General features: G+C 41.7%; 1 protein-coding gene across 1 annotated transcript; it reads left to right on the top strand.

Annotated features, from left to right (window-relative positions):
• The first annotated feature begins 13067 nt into the window (after positions 1–13067).
• Positions 13068–13564, top strand: LOC6606218. The gene has a single exon (XM_002030990.2). The coding sequence runs from the start codon at positions 13161–13163 to the stop codon at positions 13464–13466; it is 306 nt and encodes a 101-aa protein (XP_002031026.1). The 5' UTR covers positions 13068–13160; the 3' UTR covers positions 13467–13564.
• The last annotated feature ends 1680 nt before the right edge of the window (positions 13565–15244 follow it).

Below are 15244 nucleotides of genomic sequence, written 5' to 3'. Positions count from 1 at the left end.
GCTCCACATCCCATGGTCGTCCTCCACTTTTAAGAGCCTTTCAAAGTTTGTTTGGGATTTAGAAAGAAATGAACTTTAAGTTGAAACTTATTCTCAAGTTGCGTACTCATCAAATTTGACTTTGATTGCAGTTGCATTTTCAAGCTGCATTACCCCAAATCTGCTGAAAATGGGTTTTTAACCTAATGATATTATTATATAGTTATTCTGTTATTTTTCATTACATAATGTAATATAACTTGTAGAAATGCGACTTCAAGGGGTATACTTATATAAAACTTCCATACTTTCTTATTTGTATAAAATATTCATCTTCCAGTGGCAGGCATGTCCAGTATGAGCTCAAAAAACGCCTCATCAGTTCGCGTTCAGCTCGAAGCACGCACATCAAATGAACATTACGCATACGCCATGTTGTCATGCTGGTGGACAATACAAGGGGCACAACAAAGGCTGTCATTTAAGTCAATTGGCAGAAGTCAACAAACCCGAACGGCAGGCACATGTCCATGTGCATATATACACACGCAGGGAGGTAAATTTGAGCAGATCCCAATTCCCATCCACTCGCTCTATAGATATGGTCAACAACTCATGCAATTGCGTGCAAATTACCGAATTAGCCAGCGTTCACCTCAACGCTTTTCCCGTGATGTTTTCCTTTCAATTAAATCGACCCAAATGGATCAGAGGGGCCATTCGAGCGATGGAACGGAGTCGAATGTCCAATAAAAGCGCCGAATGACAACAACGTGCTATAGAAAATTAACTTGGCCAGTACAGACCGACTAGACCGGAACCTGCAACGCGCATCATTCTTTTTTTTTCGGCACGTTGATGCTAACGGTTTTATAGCCGTATTCAGGGATGCTCTCGTTCTAAGAAAATAATAAGAAATGGTTTTAAAACAAATACTGACAGTAGCATATAATATTATATAGCTAATAAGATAATTATAGATAAACTCTAGGCAAATTTATTCATAAATTTACTTGAAATTCATTGATTAAAGATGATATTTTTATGAAAAATCACATTTGTTACATATTTTTTTAATTCAGAACTAGAAAACATAGTCCATAGTCCACCCTAAAAAAATAAGGCAATCTGCCAACCTTTCACCTGCCATCAACGGTTGGCAACACGCGTGCGTGACGCTCACGTAAGCAATCAAAAAAGCAGAAAGGAAAAACTTAAAATAAAATAAAGGAAGCAAACTCAGATGCTTCTATTAAAATCGTCTGGCACGTTTCGAGTCAAAACGTCATTAAATGGAGTTTTTGCAGCATTTCCCAGGCTGGTGGCATTAAGTTGTCCGGTTTCGGTATCGGTTTGGCCTTTTAAGGGAAAATCAATTTTCATAAATTTTACAACCATGCGGCAGTTGCATATGACTGCCACGCCCTGGAACACGCTGCTCTTTTCACCTTTGTCACGAACTTCTCTGGCGGCTTTCGGCCTTTCCACCATTTTTGGTGGCAAAGTTCGAGGCATTGGTAAAGTTTTTGCAGCACCGCTCAGTTTTCCCATATTTTTTTTGTTATTTTACTTGGCAAACGTGGCGCATTTTTAAATGGTCACGTTTGGCAGTTTAAGCGCCTCGGTGGGGCAACGAAAATACATCAAAGCGGCGCGAAAAGTGTAAACAGGCGCGTGCTGCGAAATGGGCGTGGCACCGTGCCCCCGTTTCCACACGCCCCAAATCGACTTGACGGTGGCCACAAAGTTGCAGGCGGCGTGAAAAACTGAATTTGCAGCAGACTGCCGAAAAGGAAAAGGCGGAAAAGTACGCTGAGAACTTGGCGAAAGTTTGTAAACTTTTTAAACGCGCATTACACGGACTGAGCATGTTCGAGACTTGCGATTTAGCCATGGAATGCGGCAGGAGATGCCGGGAAATTGTAACTGAAATTTTTGGCAGAATACGGAGCGAAATGCGATGCTTCGGTATGTTTGATGTATTCGACTGCACAGCGAACCCTTTTCGATTAAGCCAACAATAAACATTCGACTTTGATTGGATCTCCAGCTTGAGGATGGAACTCGTGAGCTCTCCAGGGCTGCTGGCAAACGAGTTTCTGGTAATTGAACTTACAGATAAGTGCGTAAAGTCCCAAGGAAAATTCGCAGAAAATGGTATTGAAAGTGAAAAAAAATACATTCCTACGAAAAATGTACAAGTAACTTGGTTTCTTTAAGAAGATTCTAGCTGAAGTTAAACTGGCTTGCATTATAAAATTAATTTCTTAAAAAAGTTATTTCCGTTTATAAAAAGGCATATGTTATATTTAAGAACGCAAAGATATAGTTCAACTGTATTTTGCTTTCACCGAAAAGTCCAGTTTATAACAAAAGGTATAGCAAACATTTTGCTCAACAAAATCCCGCATCGCAGCTCAAAAATATTCAGCTGATATAACAAGGTGTCATCCAATTTTAAGCCAACTCAAACACCCAGTTAACAGAACCGCCACGGAAGTTGGCCAACCCTCACCTTTCCGAGTAATTTCCCCCCCTCTGAAACCCCGACAACCGAACCACCTGCGAAAAGAGCGAAAAAAATAATATGCCGCCATTTTGGTGCAACCACTTAAATGGCAACTGTAATTAGCATCATGGCCGCATGGCAGCTGCTATTAAATAGTCCGCACTCAAAGAGCGGAAAGGGCGGGGGGAGGGAGGGTTTTGGCCAACATAAACTGAGCCGAGGCCGACGTGGCGTATACGCAACGTTGGGCGACAAGCGCGACAAGAGCAGGCTCTGTGTTGTCGTAAACTCTGCTAAACTGTTTGCCACTTTGTCGCGCAAAATGCTAAACTTTGTCGGCGGCAATGGCGATGAACTCCACGAAGGGATCCCCAGCGGAAGGGGTTGTGCTGGTGGAGAAGCCATGAGGAGCCATCATCAAAAGGCTTAAGCAGCATCAGTCGCAGTCGCAGTTTGCCATCAGAAAAATGGGCGATGGCGCAACGCAAACTTTACGAAATAATTTTGCATAAATTTTCGGGGCGAAATTTGCTTTTGGCTTTCCCGGTTTTCCCGCTTTTCCCAGCCATCCAAAGTCCGTTATTTACAAGTTGCCATAATATTCTGCGTGCCGAGACGAGGTCCGCTTCGCACTGAACTGCCGCTGTTCCTCCGATTTCCCTCGATTTCCCCACGCTTTCCCGCTCGGCGACCATGCTGCTGTCTGTTGTCGACAGCCATTTTCACGCTTGAACAAATCACAAGCTGCTTAGTTTCATAATTAGAAGCGTCACATTTTCGGGGCGCGCGCACTCTTACACTGTCGTGCTGGAACTCGTTGTGCATTATGGGCCAAAATAACAGCAGGCGGGCCCAGACGAACCTGGCCAACTTGCCTCGGTAACAGCGTTATTTTGGCCAACATCGTCAGTTAAAGTTGAGTCGTTCAGCTGCCCTTCACATGGAGTGCATGCACTTTGGGCTGGCAAATTTTGAAGACAGTGGAGACATTTAGAAAAAAGGGGTATAATATAATTACATAATTTTGAATAGTATAGATATCTCGTAAAGAATGCCGGGAAAGGAAATGCCTTTGGAAATCCATAGCTGTATCACCTTAGATAAGTTATTTCTGTGGCATCCTTGGGTATAATATTATACAATCCCGATATCCCAAGTTAATTATATCTACCCAACCTGTGGCATCACGCTCCTTCTTTTTCGTGTAAATATAATGTCAGCCGAATATGAACGAGTATAAAGGTGACATCCCAGTCAAAGCCCAAGCCGTCCCACAAAATCCGACCGAGCATCCTTCCTACAGGATCCAAAAGTGAAGTGAATGGGAGGGCAGCCTTCGCTGGCTTGTCATTATTTTAATAAAGTTATTTACCTGAAAGTATGCAGCAACATTTGTTTGCCAGCATGAAATTAGGCGCAATTGTAACAGAGTTGCCAACTTGCCATAAACACACCGGCAATGACTCACAAATACACATGCCGTCCCCAAATACAGTGACAAAAAAGGCAAACTTGGTCCTTAAAGTCGGCCGAGTTGGCTGAGTGCGGAATGGAGAGGGGCAGGGTGAAGGGGAGTTAAGAGGTCGGTGGCAGGGCCTGAGCAACTTTTGCTTATTTATGTTGATTTTGCAGCCAGCCAGACTTGGACCTGGACTTCGGTCGGAAATGGCAAGCATAAATTAAAAGAGTTTTTTGACAACCCTTGGAAAATTATGATACTTATTATTTTGAGCAAAAGTTTTCATTACAACTTCGTCTCGAGGAGCAGGTGCGATGGCAGCAGTGGAAAGCCAGCTACAAAGTTGAGCAAACATTTTTGGCAATTGAGCGGGAACGGGTGCGTCGAGGATTCAGTGCATAAATTGCCAAAGTCCCATGGCCCAGTTTGGGCTTTATTCGCCACTGATAGCCTGCTCACCAGACCAGCCCCATTTTGCAACTCAATTCCAACATACATTTGCATGTCAGGACACCTAATCACAAACGGATAATGTCCCATTTGTCCATTCCACTCCGAAAATGCATTCCGTTGCGGGACAAAGGACTTTGACTTGCCCTCGCATCGAGGACAAGAAATCTTAAAGGAAAATTAGCTTTTGGCTTTAAGGCTTAAGCTTTTTGGCAACGGCAAGCGAAAATCCTTTTTGGCTGTCAGCACGCCACTTGGCAAACAAGGAGGAACTGCAAGATCCTTGCCAGGCGGGCGGTCGGAGGACACTGGTAAGTAAAAGTGGTTCTGCTGGGCTGCCTGACTCCTGGTCGTTCGGTTGGTTGGCTGGTTGGTTGGCTGGATGGTTGGTTGGTTGGTTGGTGTGAATCCCAGCATCTAAGTCAGCATAATGCGCTAACAAACACTTTACTTGCCAGTCTCTCACTGAGTTTGAGCCACGACACTGTGTGAAAAATGCCCGGGGGTTGGATGAGACGTAGTTGAAGGCGAATCCCTTACCCAGATGGGGACTTAACGAATTCAGTTGTTTTCTATATCAACCATCCTGGCCCTTGCACCGTAAAACCTCACGATAAATGACCATAAAAGACTGGCAAAAGGACACATTGATATTATATTTTTGAATAATTTTCAAGGGGGCTACTAATGGTAATAAAGCTTTTAAGCTTAGTTTGGTGTTTTTGTACCACTCATTCTTTAATAATCTTTGATATTTGATGTCTTAGGGCTTTTAATCTGACCTCATTTATCTAAAATACCAGCAATCATATCATCCAATTTTAAAAAAAAGGAACTTAATTGGGTTTTCTGTTTGTGTCCTTGTGCGGTAAAAATTCCTTTTTTTCCTTGGCCTCCAGCCAAAGGTGTCGCGAATTTCGTGTGCCAGGCAAATTGGCATCTGTTAAGCCCAAATTGTAATTGGGTCAATTCTATTTTCTCCACGTTTGCTTAAATATTTGCCAAAAGTGTGTGTTTTTGTCTGACGACGACCGCAAGGCGTACACAATTATTTAGCCAACAATTTGGCGAGATGGGAAACTGCCAATGCCAAGCACAAACGGCTATAACAACGAAATTCCTCGTTTGCTTCCGTGGGCTCACACACCAGTCACAGAGGTAGACGAAGAAGATGTGCTCATAGCCACCTACGCTGACGATACTGCTGTGCTCACGAAAAGTAAAAGTATCCTGGCTGCCACTTCTGGTCTACAGGAATACCTGGATGCATTCCAGCAATGGGCTGAGAACTGGAATGTGCGCATCAACGCTGAGAAGTGTGCCAATGTGACGTTCTCCAACCGAACAGGTAGCTGTCCGGGTGTCAGTCTGAATGGGAGACTGATCAGACACCATCAGGCTTATAAATACCTTGGTATTACCCTCGATAGGAAGCTCACCTTCAGCAGGCACATCACAAATATTCAGCAAGCGTTCAGGACCAAGGTTGCTCGGATGTCTTGGCTCATTGCACCACGCAACAAACTGTCGCTTGGCTGCAAGGTCAATATATACAAGTCCATATTGGCCCCCTGCCTGTTCTACGGCCTGCAGGTATACGGCATTGCTGCGAAGAGTCACCTTAATAAGATCCGGATCTTACAGGCGAAGACCTTAAGAAGAATTTCGGGGGCTCCTTGGTATTTGAGAACAAGAGACATCGAACGCGACCTCAAGGTGCCCAAAATAGGAGACAAGCTCCAGAACATCGCCCAAAAATATATGGAAAGGCTTAATGTACACCCCAACAGCCTAGCAAGGAAGCTAGGAACTGCAGCTGTGGTCAATGCTGACCCTCGGACTAGAGTCAAAAGAAGACTCAAGCGACACCACCCTCATGACCTCCCTGAACTGGTTTTGACCTAGAAAGTCTTAGTTTTAAAAATTCATTAGAATAATCAAATAAATAGTAATTATTATGTTATATCAACTATTATAATTCTCCCTATCATTTTTAGGATTAAAAATCTGTTAGTCTTAAGTAACCAAGACATATTGTAAAATAAAATAATTTAAGCAGATCAAATTAAGTTGCCGCATGGGTAACAGTGCGTTGATCAAATAAGAAAAACATCATCGTTCAAATACTGAAAAAAAAAAAAAAAAAAAAAAATCAAACTTTTGCATCAGTTTGCATTTGGAAGTTTTGTGGAAACGACTTTCGGCAGCTGATTCCTTTAACTCCACACACACACACACACGCACACACACATTTAAACAATCACTTCGATAAGGCATCTGAGATCCATAGAAAGTTTATTTTGCCTGGCGGATAGTGTAGCTTGGGTGATGAGAGAGAACCTAGCAGGCTAAACAAACCCGACCATCTATCTATCCATTCCTCTTTATCAGAGATGCAAAATGGAAATTAAATATGTTAGAGTAAAATAAATAAATAATAAAGAAATTGTTACGTAGTTTGTTTGCATATATTAGCTTTCAAATAATTTCCTTTGGTTGTGAATGGTGATGTACCATTTGTCATAAATACTACGAGCCTCTATTAAATATATATTTGGTATATTTGTTAGTATTTCAACTATAATTAAGTTAGATTCAAATTCCTATATCAGCATTTTCTATATATGATTAAATTTGCATGCTTTATATCCTTATTTATTTTTGGATATGCATATGCGTCCTGTCGCATCCTAAATATTCAAAATCCATATCGGCTAGATGGCGTACCACATCGGCATCTCTGACTCCCAAATATCTATATCTTATTGGAGAAACTTTGACTGGCGTTGACACTGGCTGAGCGAAACACTGAGCGAGCTGCAGATGGAGTTGCCCCAAGTGGCAAGTGGTAAGTGGCAAGTGCTTGTTGCACGCCGAAGAGCCCGGTTTCTCGCTGCTGTTTGCTGATTAGATTCGGGCTTATGGCTATTTGAGTTTGGCATTTATTGATAGTTGCCGACTGCTGGCAGCTCCATAATTAAATAATTGATTGCCATCGGGCATTGGTTTATCAATAAATTAGGTGCTAAGTGATGGCTAGACAACTCTTTCGGGCAACGCCATTGAGTTGGCTTAAACTTTAAACAAGTGAAAATAAGTTGAAAATGGCAGTCGTCGCATGTATTGCGAACTTCTCTATTTGCAGAGCGGCAATTTGATTAGTCCACTCAAAAATGTTGCCAAAAAACAAATCTCACACATGAGTACGTAGTGGGGAAAAAACATTTCATAAATTCCCAGAAATCGTTTGGGATGCAAATTCTAGCTATGCGGTTAAAAACGAAATGAAAAATGCAGCATTCAAAAGGCCCAAAAATCAGGAATAAATGTTTAAAAATGTATAACTCAATGAACATGCAATGCAAAACAACAATATGCAATAAGCACAAAAACAAGCAAATATTTCCACGCAGTCAAAAACCGCTTCCATTTTTTTTTTAGCCTTTATTTGAATCTCCTCTGCTGTTAAGTCTCTGGCAAAAAACAACAAACGGAAACGAAAATGTGTTCAAGTGAAATAAATTACTTTATGTGCTGCCAACACAACGAGGAAAATGGAAAAGCAGCGGCAGAAAAATGCAGAGTAAAACGCGGAGCCCACAAAGCGAAATCACAAAAAAAAAAAAAATAACAAATGAAATAAGAAACAATAAGGGAAAATAAGATACAGGCAGCCCGCGAATGGCAAATGAAAAGCGCGTAAAATAAATAAATAAAAATTCAAACTGATTATGCATGGCGGAAAAATCGGATTCTTTTATTCAGCATAAAAAAGGTTGCAGCGGGCAGCACTCTGCCCGATTTTCCGATTTTCGCGGCCACGCCCACAACTAAACTGCGAAACGGCAGCCAGCAATCCACACAAATCACAACAGAAAGTAAAAAGCAGCAGAAAAGCACAAATTTGCATTTTAATGCGCTTCACTTGTTTTCCCAGCGCCAACAAGCAACAACAAAGGCAAGAAAAGCAGACTTTTCTTTTCGGAAAAGGGTGGTCCAAAGCATCCAGCAATTGCGGAGGCAGTCCTTCGACTTTTCTCCATTTCAAACAAAGGATAAAAGTGCTGTAAATATATCCTTAATCTAATTAATATTCTTAAGTGAATAATTCTTAAGTAAAATAATAATGAAAAGTTTTTAATTTGTAAATCAAATGAATTTGCAATTTTTTGATTTCTGAAGAACCTTTTAAGATATATATATAAATACTAAATCCAAAAATATTTATTAATTATTTTTAGTAAAATTATAGTGTTAGTCCTCAAATTTGCACATTAACTGCACTTTCTAGAATTTTTTAAATAACTAGGTGAATAAAAAGTTTTAACGTACAACGTTCCGTACCCAATAATATTTTGAGCATTATGCTGAGCCTTTTTTATGTAGATTACCAACAATTTGTGTAATATTATGTTCAAAGTTTGAACTCGAAAATAAAAAGTTCTCGAATAATATCAGAAATAAAGGCACTGGAAATGGAAAACTTTTGATGGGCCGAAGGATGGGCAGAAGTGCCCCTCTACCGAATTTCCCAAAAGATACTTTTGCACACCTCTTTTTCTGTTTTCATGGTGACCACTGCGTTAGTCTATTATATAGAGTCCGATATAAATTCTAACACAATAATCAAAAATCATGGCAACGGACAGTGAAATGACACCTGCCTGCCAGTTGTGTAGTTGTTGGTCTGCAGCTTCGCTTGATTTGGCCCGAAAACTTTTGAATTTGCATATTTTAGTAGCCGGCAAAAGTTGCTTTCATATTTTTTAACCCACTGGCTATCGTCTGACAGTTCGCCACAGTTGCCTTTGCATTTCCCATTGTTTGAGTACGAACGGCGATGGAGTGGCTTTTCCGATTCCAAAAGGTGTGTTGTTGCACCACCTCAGCTATGCATCTAAATGTATTTTACAATATTCTTTTCATTTTCCCCGCCCCCAAAAACTCGCTGAGTTACTGAGTGTCTATAGAATTATTTTGCAGCATTTCTATGCAATTTTATTGATTGGGGTTGGCAAAGTGAAAATAAGCAAGAGAGAGCACAACATCCAACATGATGACCGAAAACATGACAAATTCATAAAAACTGGATACAGACTGCACTGAAAAAAAAATATATAACAAATATTGAGTTCTATAATTGGTTGTTACACTTATCTGCCATTTCTCATTTTATATGGCACAGATAAACAATTTCAAGGAAATTTTAATTAATTATACAAATTTTAAATATATTTTTTCCCCTCTTTTGAGACTTTTTGCTAAGACAGGAAAATACACAATTGTTTGGCAAGTGCCACATGCCAGTGGCTAAAGCTTATTGAATCATTCCACAGTGAAATGCAGAAGGACAAGAACTTCGTGCAGCGGTGGCAATAATAATCAGCATATGGAGCTTCGAACAGCAATTGAAGTTTGACAGAGGAGCACAAAAAGGGGGGCGATGGAACCAGGGGGATCTGCATAAAACAAAGCAATATGAATGCGTTGGTGAAAAAGTTTAACATCTATCTTTTACGTCCGTATGCCCCATCACTTCCCAGTTTTCAAAACCCTGCTCCCCAATCCTCACTTCTTATCGGTTGGCTGTCATAAAAGTGCGGAGCATTTTCAGCTACGTCATCATCAGCAACAATGATGTGGAAAAAGCAGGGGACTACCCCCAATGGGTGGGCCAATGTTTAGAGTCTATAATCTTCAAATAATGGAAAAACTTTTGCTGTTAAGCAAGAGGAATGCCAAAGCTTAGATTTGTCTGTTATTTTGGGTTCTTCTTTTTTCTTTGTTTCTGCTTTTACCCCAACCTCAGAGACTGAAAACCAAGAGTTTTAATATTTTTGTTATGTACACCCCCTGCCCATGCAGTTGACAACCCTGGCAAGTGTTTTTGTTGTTGCCGCTGCTCCTGCTGCTCACTCGATTTTCAATTTATTTCGTTTGGTGGCTATATGTGGTAGTTTCAATTTTTTCTCTGAATTTTCTTTCGTTCGGTTCTATTTTTTTGCAGCTGCTTCTTTGAGCGAAAACTTCATCAACTGTTTTGCTTCTACCTGTGGCTTAAAGTCTCCAAGCCAACACCACAATCCGTACATTCCCACACACACCACCACGCCCCCATAACTCCCCCCTGAGCAATCAGCCAACATTTTTTCGCAAGCACTTTTTTCCTCTTGCCAATATTTTTCCTTTTTACCGTATTTTTGCTGCAAATTAAGTTTGTGTCAAACGAGTGGGCGGTGGGGTGGCAAGCGGGAGCCAAAGCATTTATGCCTTTGTGGCAAGTTAATTTCAATTTTATTGCCAATTGATTGAAATTTGAATGGAATGGAAAGGAAAGTCCCGCTTTTGGCAACGTGTCGCCATTAAGCCATTGGCAATTGGCATTGGCCCTAAGCCATCGCTGATTAATTTCTCACATTTCGCCCAGCGAATCAATTGAAAACTCGACCGTTCAAATGTCAACAGCAAAATGCGGGTAACAAATTTGCTCGTTTTTATATTTTTCACTCTCCTGTTGTCGCATAAAAGTCAAGAACTATTTTGACTTGGCGATGACAGCGAAATAGCAACAAATTTCAGAAAAATCCATTTCTATGAATCATTCTGATTTTATTCGTTGAAACATACATAAAACATACTTCTGACATTGATATATAAAATTTAATTCTTATTTCTATAGAATGGTAATATTTCAGCTTTTACCATTTAAATATTTAACCCATCTCTAAAAAGCATAATAATGTCAAATCCAACTGCTGCAGGCACTCAATTTTAAGCCATACAATAAAATGCCCTGAAGCGTGGAAAAATCAACCTTTATTTGCAGCATAATAAAAATCAAGAATATTTTTATCGAATATCCAAAAGTATGTTGTTAACGAAGCAGCTTTCAAAATGGGTCAATCGCATCAATGAAAAAAAACCTCTTAAGGTCGAAGGTCAAAAAGCAAATTTACTAAAAGTGAGCAGTTACTTAAATCTAATCATCAACCGCAAAAACGACAATTTGGCAAGTTTGCGCATTTGTGCTGGCATTAATTTCGCATTGGCAGTGTCAATAAGCCAACAATCAATGCACTCGACGGCATTTTCACGTACCGCATATTGTTGGCCGGCGGCGAAAAAGCAAATTAAATTTCCCTGAAAGGTCTCAGCTGAGATAAAAAACTGAAAATGCAATTTGCGTTTGGCGCGGGTGGCGCTGGGTGGGTTGAGCCACCAAATCGTTGCATCAGCTGCACTTGGCTGCAGTTTTATTGGCCTCCGCCATCCGTTTTCTGGTTACGTTGACATGTCTTCTCGCCCAATTCCCGAAACCAAGCCGCCGCGGATGCCCCTGTGTTTCTGTGGTAAGTTCTGTTTGAGATTGCACCTGCATGGATATCCGTTGCAGGTCTGACTGGACTGAATCCTCCCCCACTCCGGCGCATTTTCCATTCCCCTTTGCTCCATCGTGGTCATCATCGGCGGCATCGTTGCATATTCATACGCCCCATTGTTGTTGGCATGCAGTTGATGCGGGCGAGCTGATTTTTATGTGGCTGACCAGGCAGCAGGTTTGGTCCGTTTGGCCATTTTCTGTTTGGTTTTTATGGTCTCAGCGAGCGGAACAAAAAAGGGAATTCAAGCCGGTCAATTAGGGTGGGACAACCTAACCGACTAATGAATGCTCTTTTCATCAAACATTAAATACATAAACTTAACAATTAAGTTATTTAGTTTTGTTTCACAATGGTTGCGATTCACCAGTTGTATTCTCCAACTCTAACATTTTACCTTGCAAACCACAAGATTATGTCATAAATAAAGAGTAAGTAAGTTAACAAAATGCCGAAACACCTGCCAAAATCAATCCTTCCTGCGCCGAAAAGTGCATTCGCATAGCTCTCGCTCCGTTAGCGAGATATCATGGCGTGTCTGGATGGGATGATGGTTGGTTGGATGGATGGGATAGCCCGATGGTTGGGCGGATGATGTGGGTGCCAAAGGAGCGCCGGCGTGTGTCACGTTTAAAATATGCGCATTTTTGCAAATGACATTTCAGTCGCACCGCACTATCACTAATTGATATCATATGATGGAATTCATGCACAGACACCAACTGACCGGCGATGGCAGGCGGCAAAGGACTTGCAGGACCTCCCGGTCCTGCCGATCGGTAATCGGTGCTCGGTGCTTGGTGCTCGGTGCTGTCATGATTGTTGGAATGGCGGTTGCTGGTAGCGGCGAAATTGTCGGGTTCATTTTTGCCCTTTATTGTTGCTGTTGTTGGTCGATTGCCGTTTCGCTTTTTGCGGTTTGTCGTCGCGTCAGGACCGCCATGTGCCCCCGTGTCCATCGTCCTGTGTCCATTGTCCTGCGTCTGTTGCCTGCTGCCTGAGGTTGGCCGCTCTGCGGTGCCGAGACTGCGGCCCGATCATTCATTTGTCAAGTTGTCAGGACACGGTTCGGCAGTCGGCGAGATATCCTGTCGCTGACATCAAGAACGCCATTTAGATTTCACAGCTGCCGATGTGGCTATAAGTTCGTGGTTGTACCTCCAACCAAATGCAAGATTTAGTTTGTGCGGTCGGAAAACAAACCTTTATATTTGTACATTCGAAACAGAATCTCTTAATAAAATCCAAGGAAATTAAATACTATACTTTCAATTGAAAATTATATCCGGTCACACCAGTTCGCAGAAAGCCTTCAAACAAAAGTTCATTCTAGTTCGAAAAAATTCAATTCAGACGTTAAGATAAAAGCAACGCGCACGGAGAAATGGATTTCAGTACAAACGTGTTTGACCGTTTGGCTGCGTGGACTAATAATGAAGTGAAGCCCGGTGAAATGGGACGCATCTTGGCCCTTCTTCTGACCCTGATAGTGATCAGCTTTGCCATTGTCGGTGTGGCTCGCATAATGGTATCTCTGGCCATACCAACCTTGGTTATTGTGGCCCTTTTGATGGCATACCACATCGTCACTCCCTCGGAAATAAAAGATGCTCTCATGGATGTGCCCGATATTCTAACATCGTGTACGAACTTTATATCCGGCCTTTTTTGCAAGTTGAGGGCCAACTAAAATTCTTGAAAATTGTTTATAAATTCGATATTTATTGGATAATCTTCTGGTATTCATATGGCGTCGCTTTAATATAACAAATTTTAATACAAAAAGTAGTAAACGAAGTTTGGTTCTTTTACAGGAATACAATTGTCTGCAGTATACAAGCGACAGAATCCTTTAACACAACTTCACCATTACCAGAAGTTATTTCGAATTGTCAGCCATTCTTATGTGTCCTCTCGAATAACCCAACATCATTCCAGTCCTTCACACTAGCTTCATTATTTATTTATAGCCTCAACGTTGTTCACATATCGATAACCGGAGTTTGCCATCAACATTCCTGTCAGTACATTTAAAGGCCTAACAACCGGACAATGAGTGGGGCAGAGAGACAGCTACGGCACAGAAGTTGCAGCCCAGACACAGGATCCATGTTTATGTCCTGGCCGGTCAACAAAAATGCCAAACTGCAGTGCGACCCATGAAAACCTCACACCCCCTTTCCCGAACCTCACACCCTCATTTAATAGTTTGCTTGCCGTTTTTGCCCAGTTTGTGAGTGTGTGTGTGTGTGTTGGCCAAGTTTTGTCTCGTTCAACGTTTCACCATTGGCCGTGACGCTCGTTTCGACGGCGCGATTGCGAACTTTGTTGCTATTTTACCAACTAGCCCCACCAACAGCCCCTTGGATGCGGGTCCATCTATGGAAACGTGCGTTGTCTGCTACCTGACGGTTGACTTTCTTTCTCTAATGAAATGCGGTTACAAATGCAATTTTACATTTTTCACAAAAAAGCATTTTATCTGTCGACGCCAGGCCCGGCCCGAAAACGCAGACTCGAAAAACTCCAGGATGCGACTCCGGAGTTTGCAGCACTGCGGGAAAATATCAGCAAGTCACAAATGAAAAGACAAGTAAATTTAAAAATATTTTAAAATATTTAAAGACTTCAAATTGGTGTGTTGTAGTGGATGATAGATGAACAAAAAATCTTAGAAATAGCCACTTTTTACTTTGCAAGGAGTAAAAACGAGTCTTAAAATATATTAAATAATATATATTAAATATATTAAATATTTTTTTAAGTGTACTCCTTGCAAAAGCACAGGCAGACAGTCAGTGCACGTGACACTTCCTAGCGTCGCTGTCCCTTTGCCAGTGGGTGGAATTTCCTCTATTGTGTTTGTGTTTCGAGCGTGTTCCTGTTCGGGCCGGTACTCCCAACGCTCGGCACTTGGTCGCCACGTCCACGGTTGCCCACACCCACTCCTACTCTGACTCCTCCCATGCCCACGATCCATGTCCCAGATCTCCTCCTGCCGACCAGTCGTCGTCAGCTTGTTTGCACCTTGTCGAAATTAGTGTTTGTACCGAAATGAACACGATTTGTTTGACCAGCAGGTGTTGAAAATACACTGTTCGCCATGCTCGAGTTGGTTGTCTGTTCGGTTGTTTGGCCCTCCGCCCAGTGGGTCCATGTCCACCCTTTTTATCGCCCATCTGCTCCGCTTTGCCGTGTCATACGCGGCGTATGGGTAATGTTTTTCAAATTGTTGAGGTCAGTTTGAGAGACATTTGGTCGGAATTGCTCTGTTTTGTTTCGGTTTCTATGCTGGCAGCGGTTTCAGTTGGTTGTTCTGTTCTGCCATTTTATAAACATCATGAACACTTTGCTATTTGTGTTGTACAATTTGTGTAAGCGTATGTGAGAGTTGTCAGCCCTTGCTGAAATGATTTGACCTCTGACTATGGGTAAGGAAAAGTAGTCGAATCATAAAATAAATCTAAT

Source organism: Drosophila sechellia, chromosome 3R, assembly GCF_004382195.2.
Source record: "Drosophila sechellia strain sech25 chromosome 3R, ASM438219v1, whole genome shotgun sequence".
NCBI classification, from domain to species: domain Eukaryota; kingdom Metazoa; phylum Arthropoda; class Insecta; order Diptera; family Drosophilidae; genus Drosophila; species Drosophila sechellia.
The sequence above is the reverse complement of the archived record's forward strand: the minus strand, read 5'-3'. Positions and strand labels throughout refer to the sequence as shown.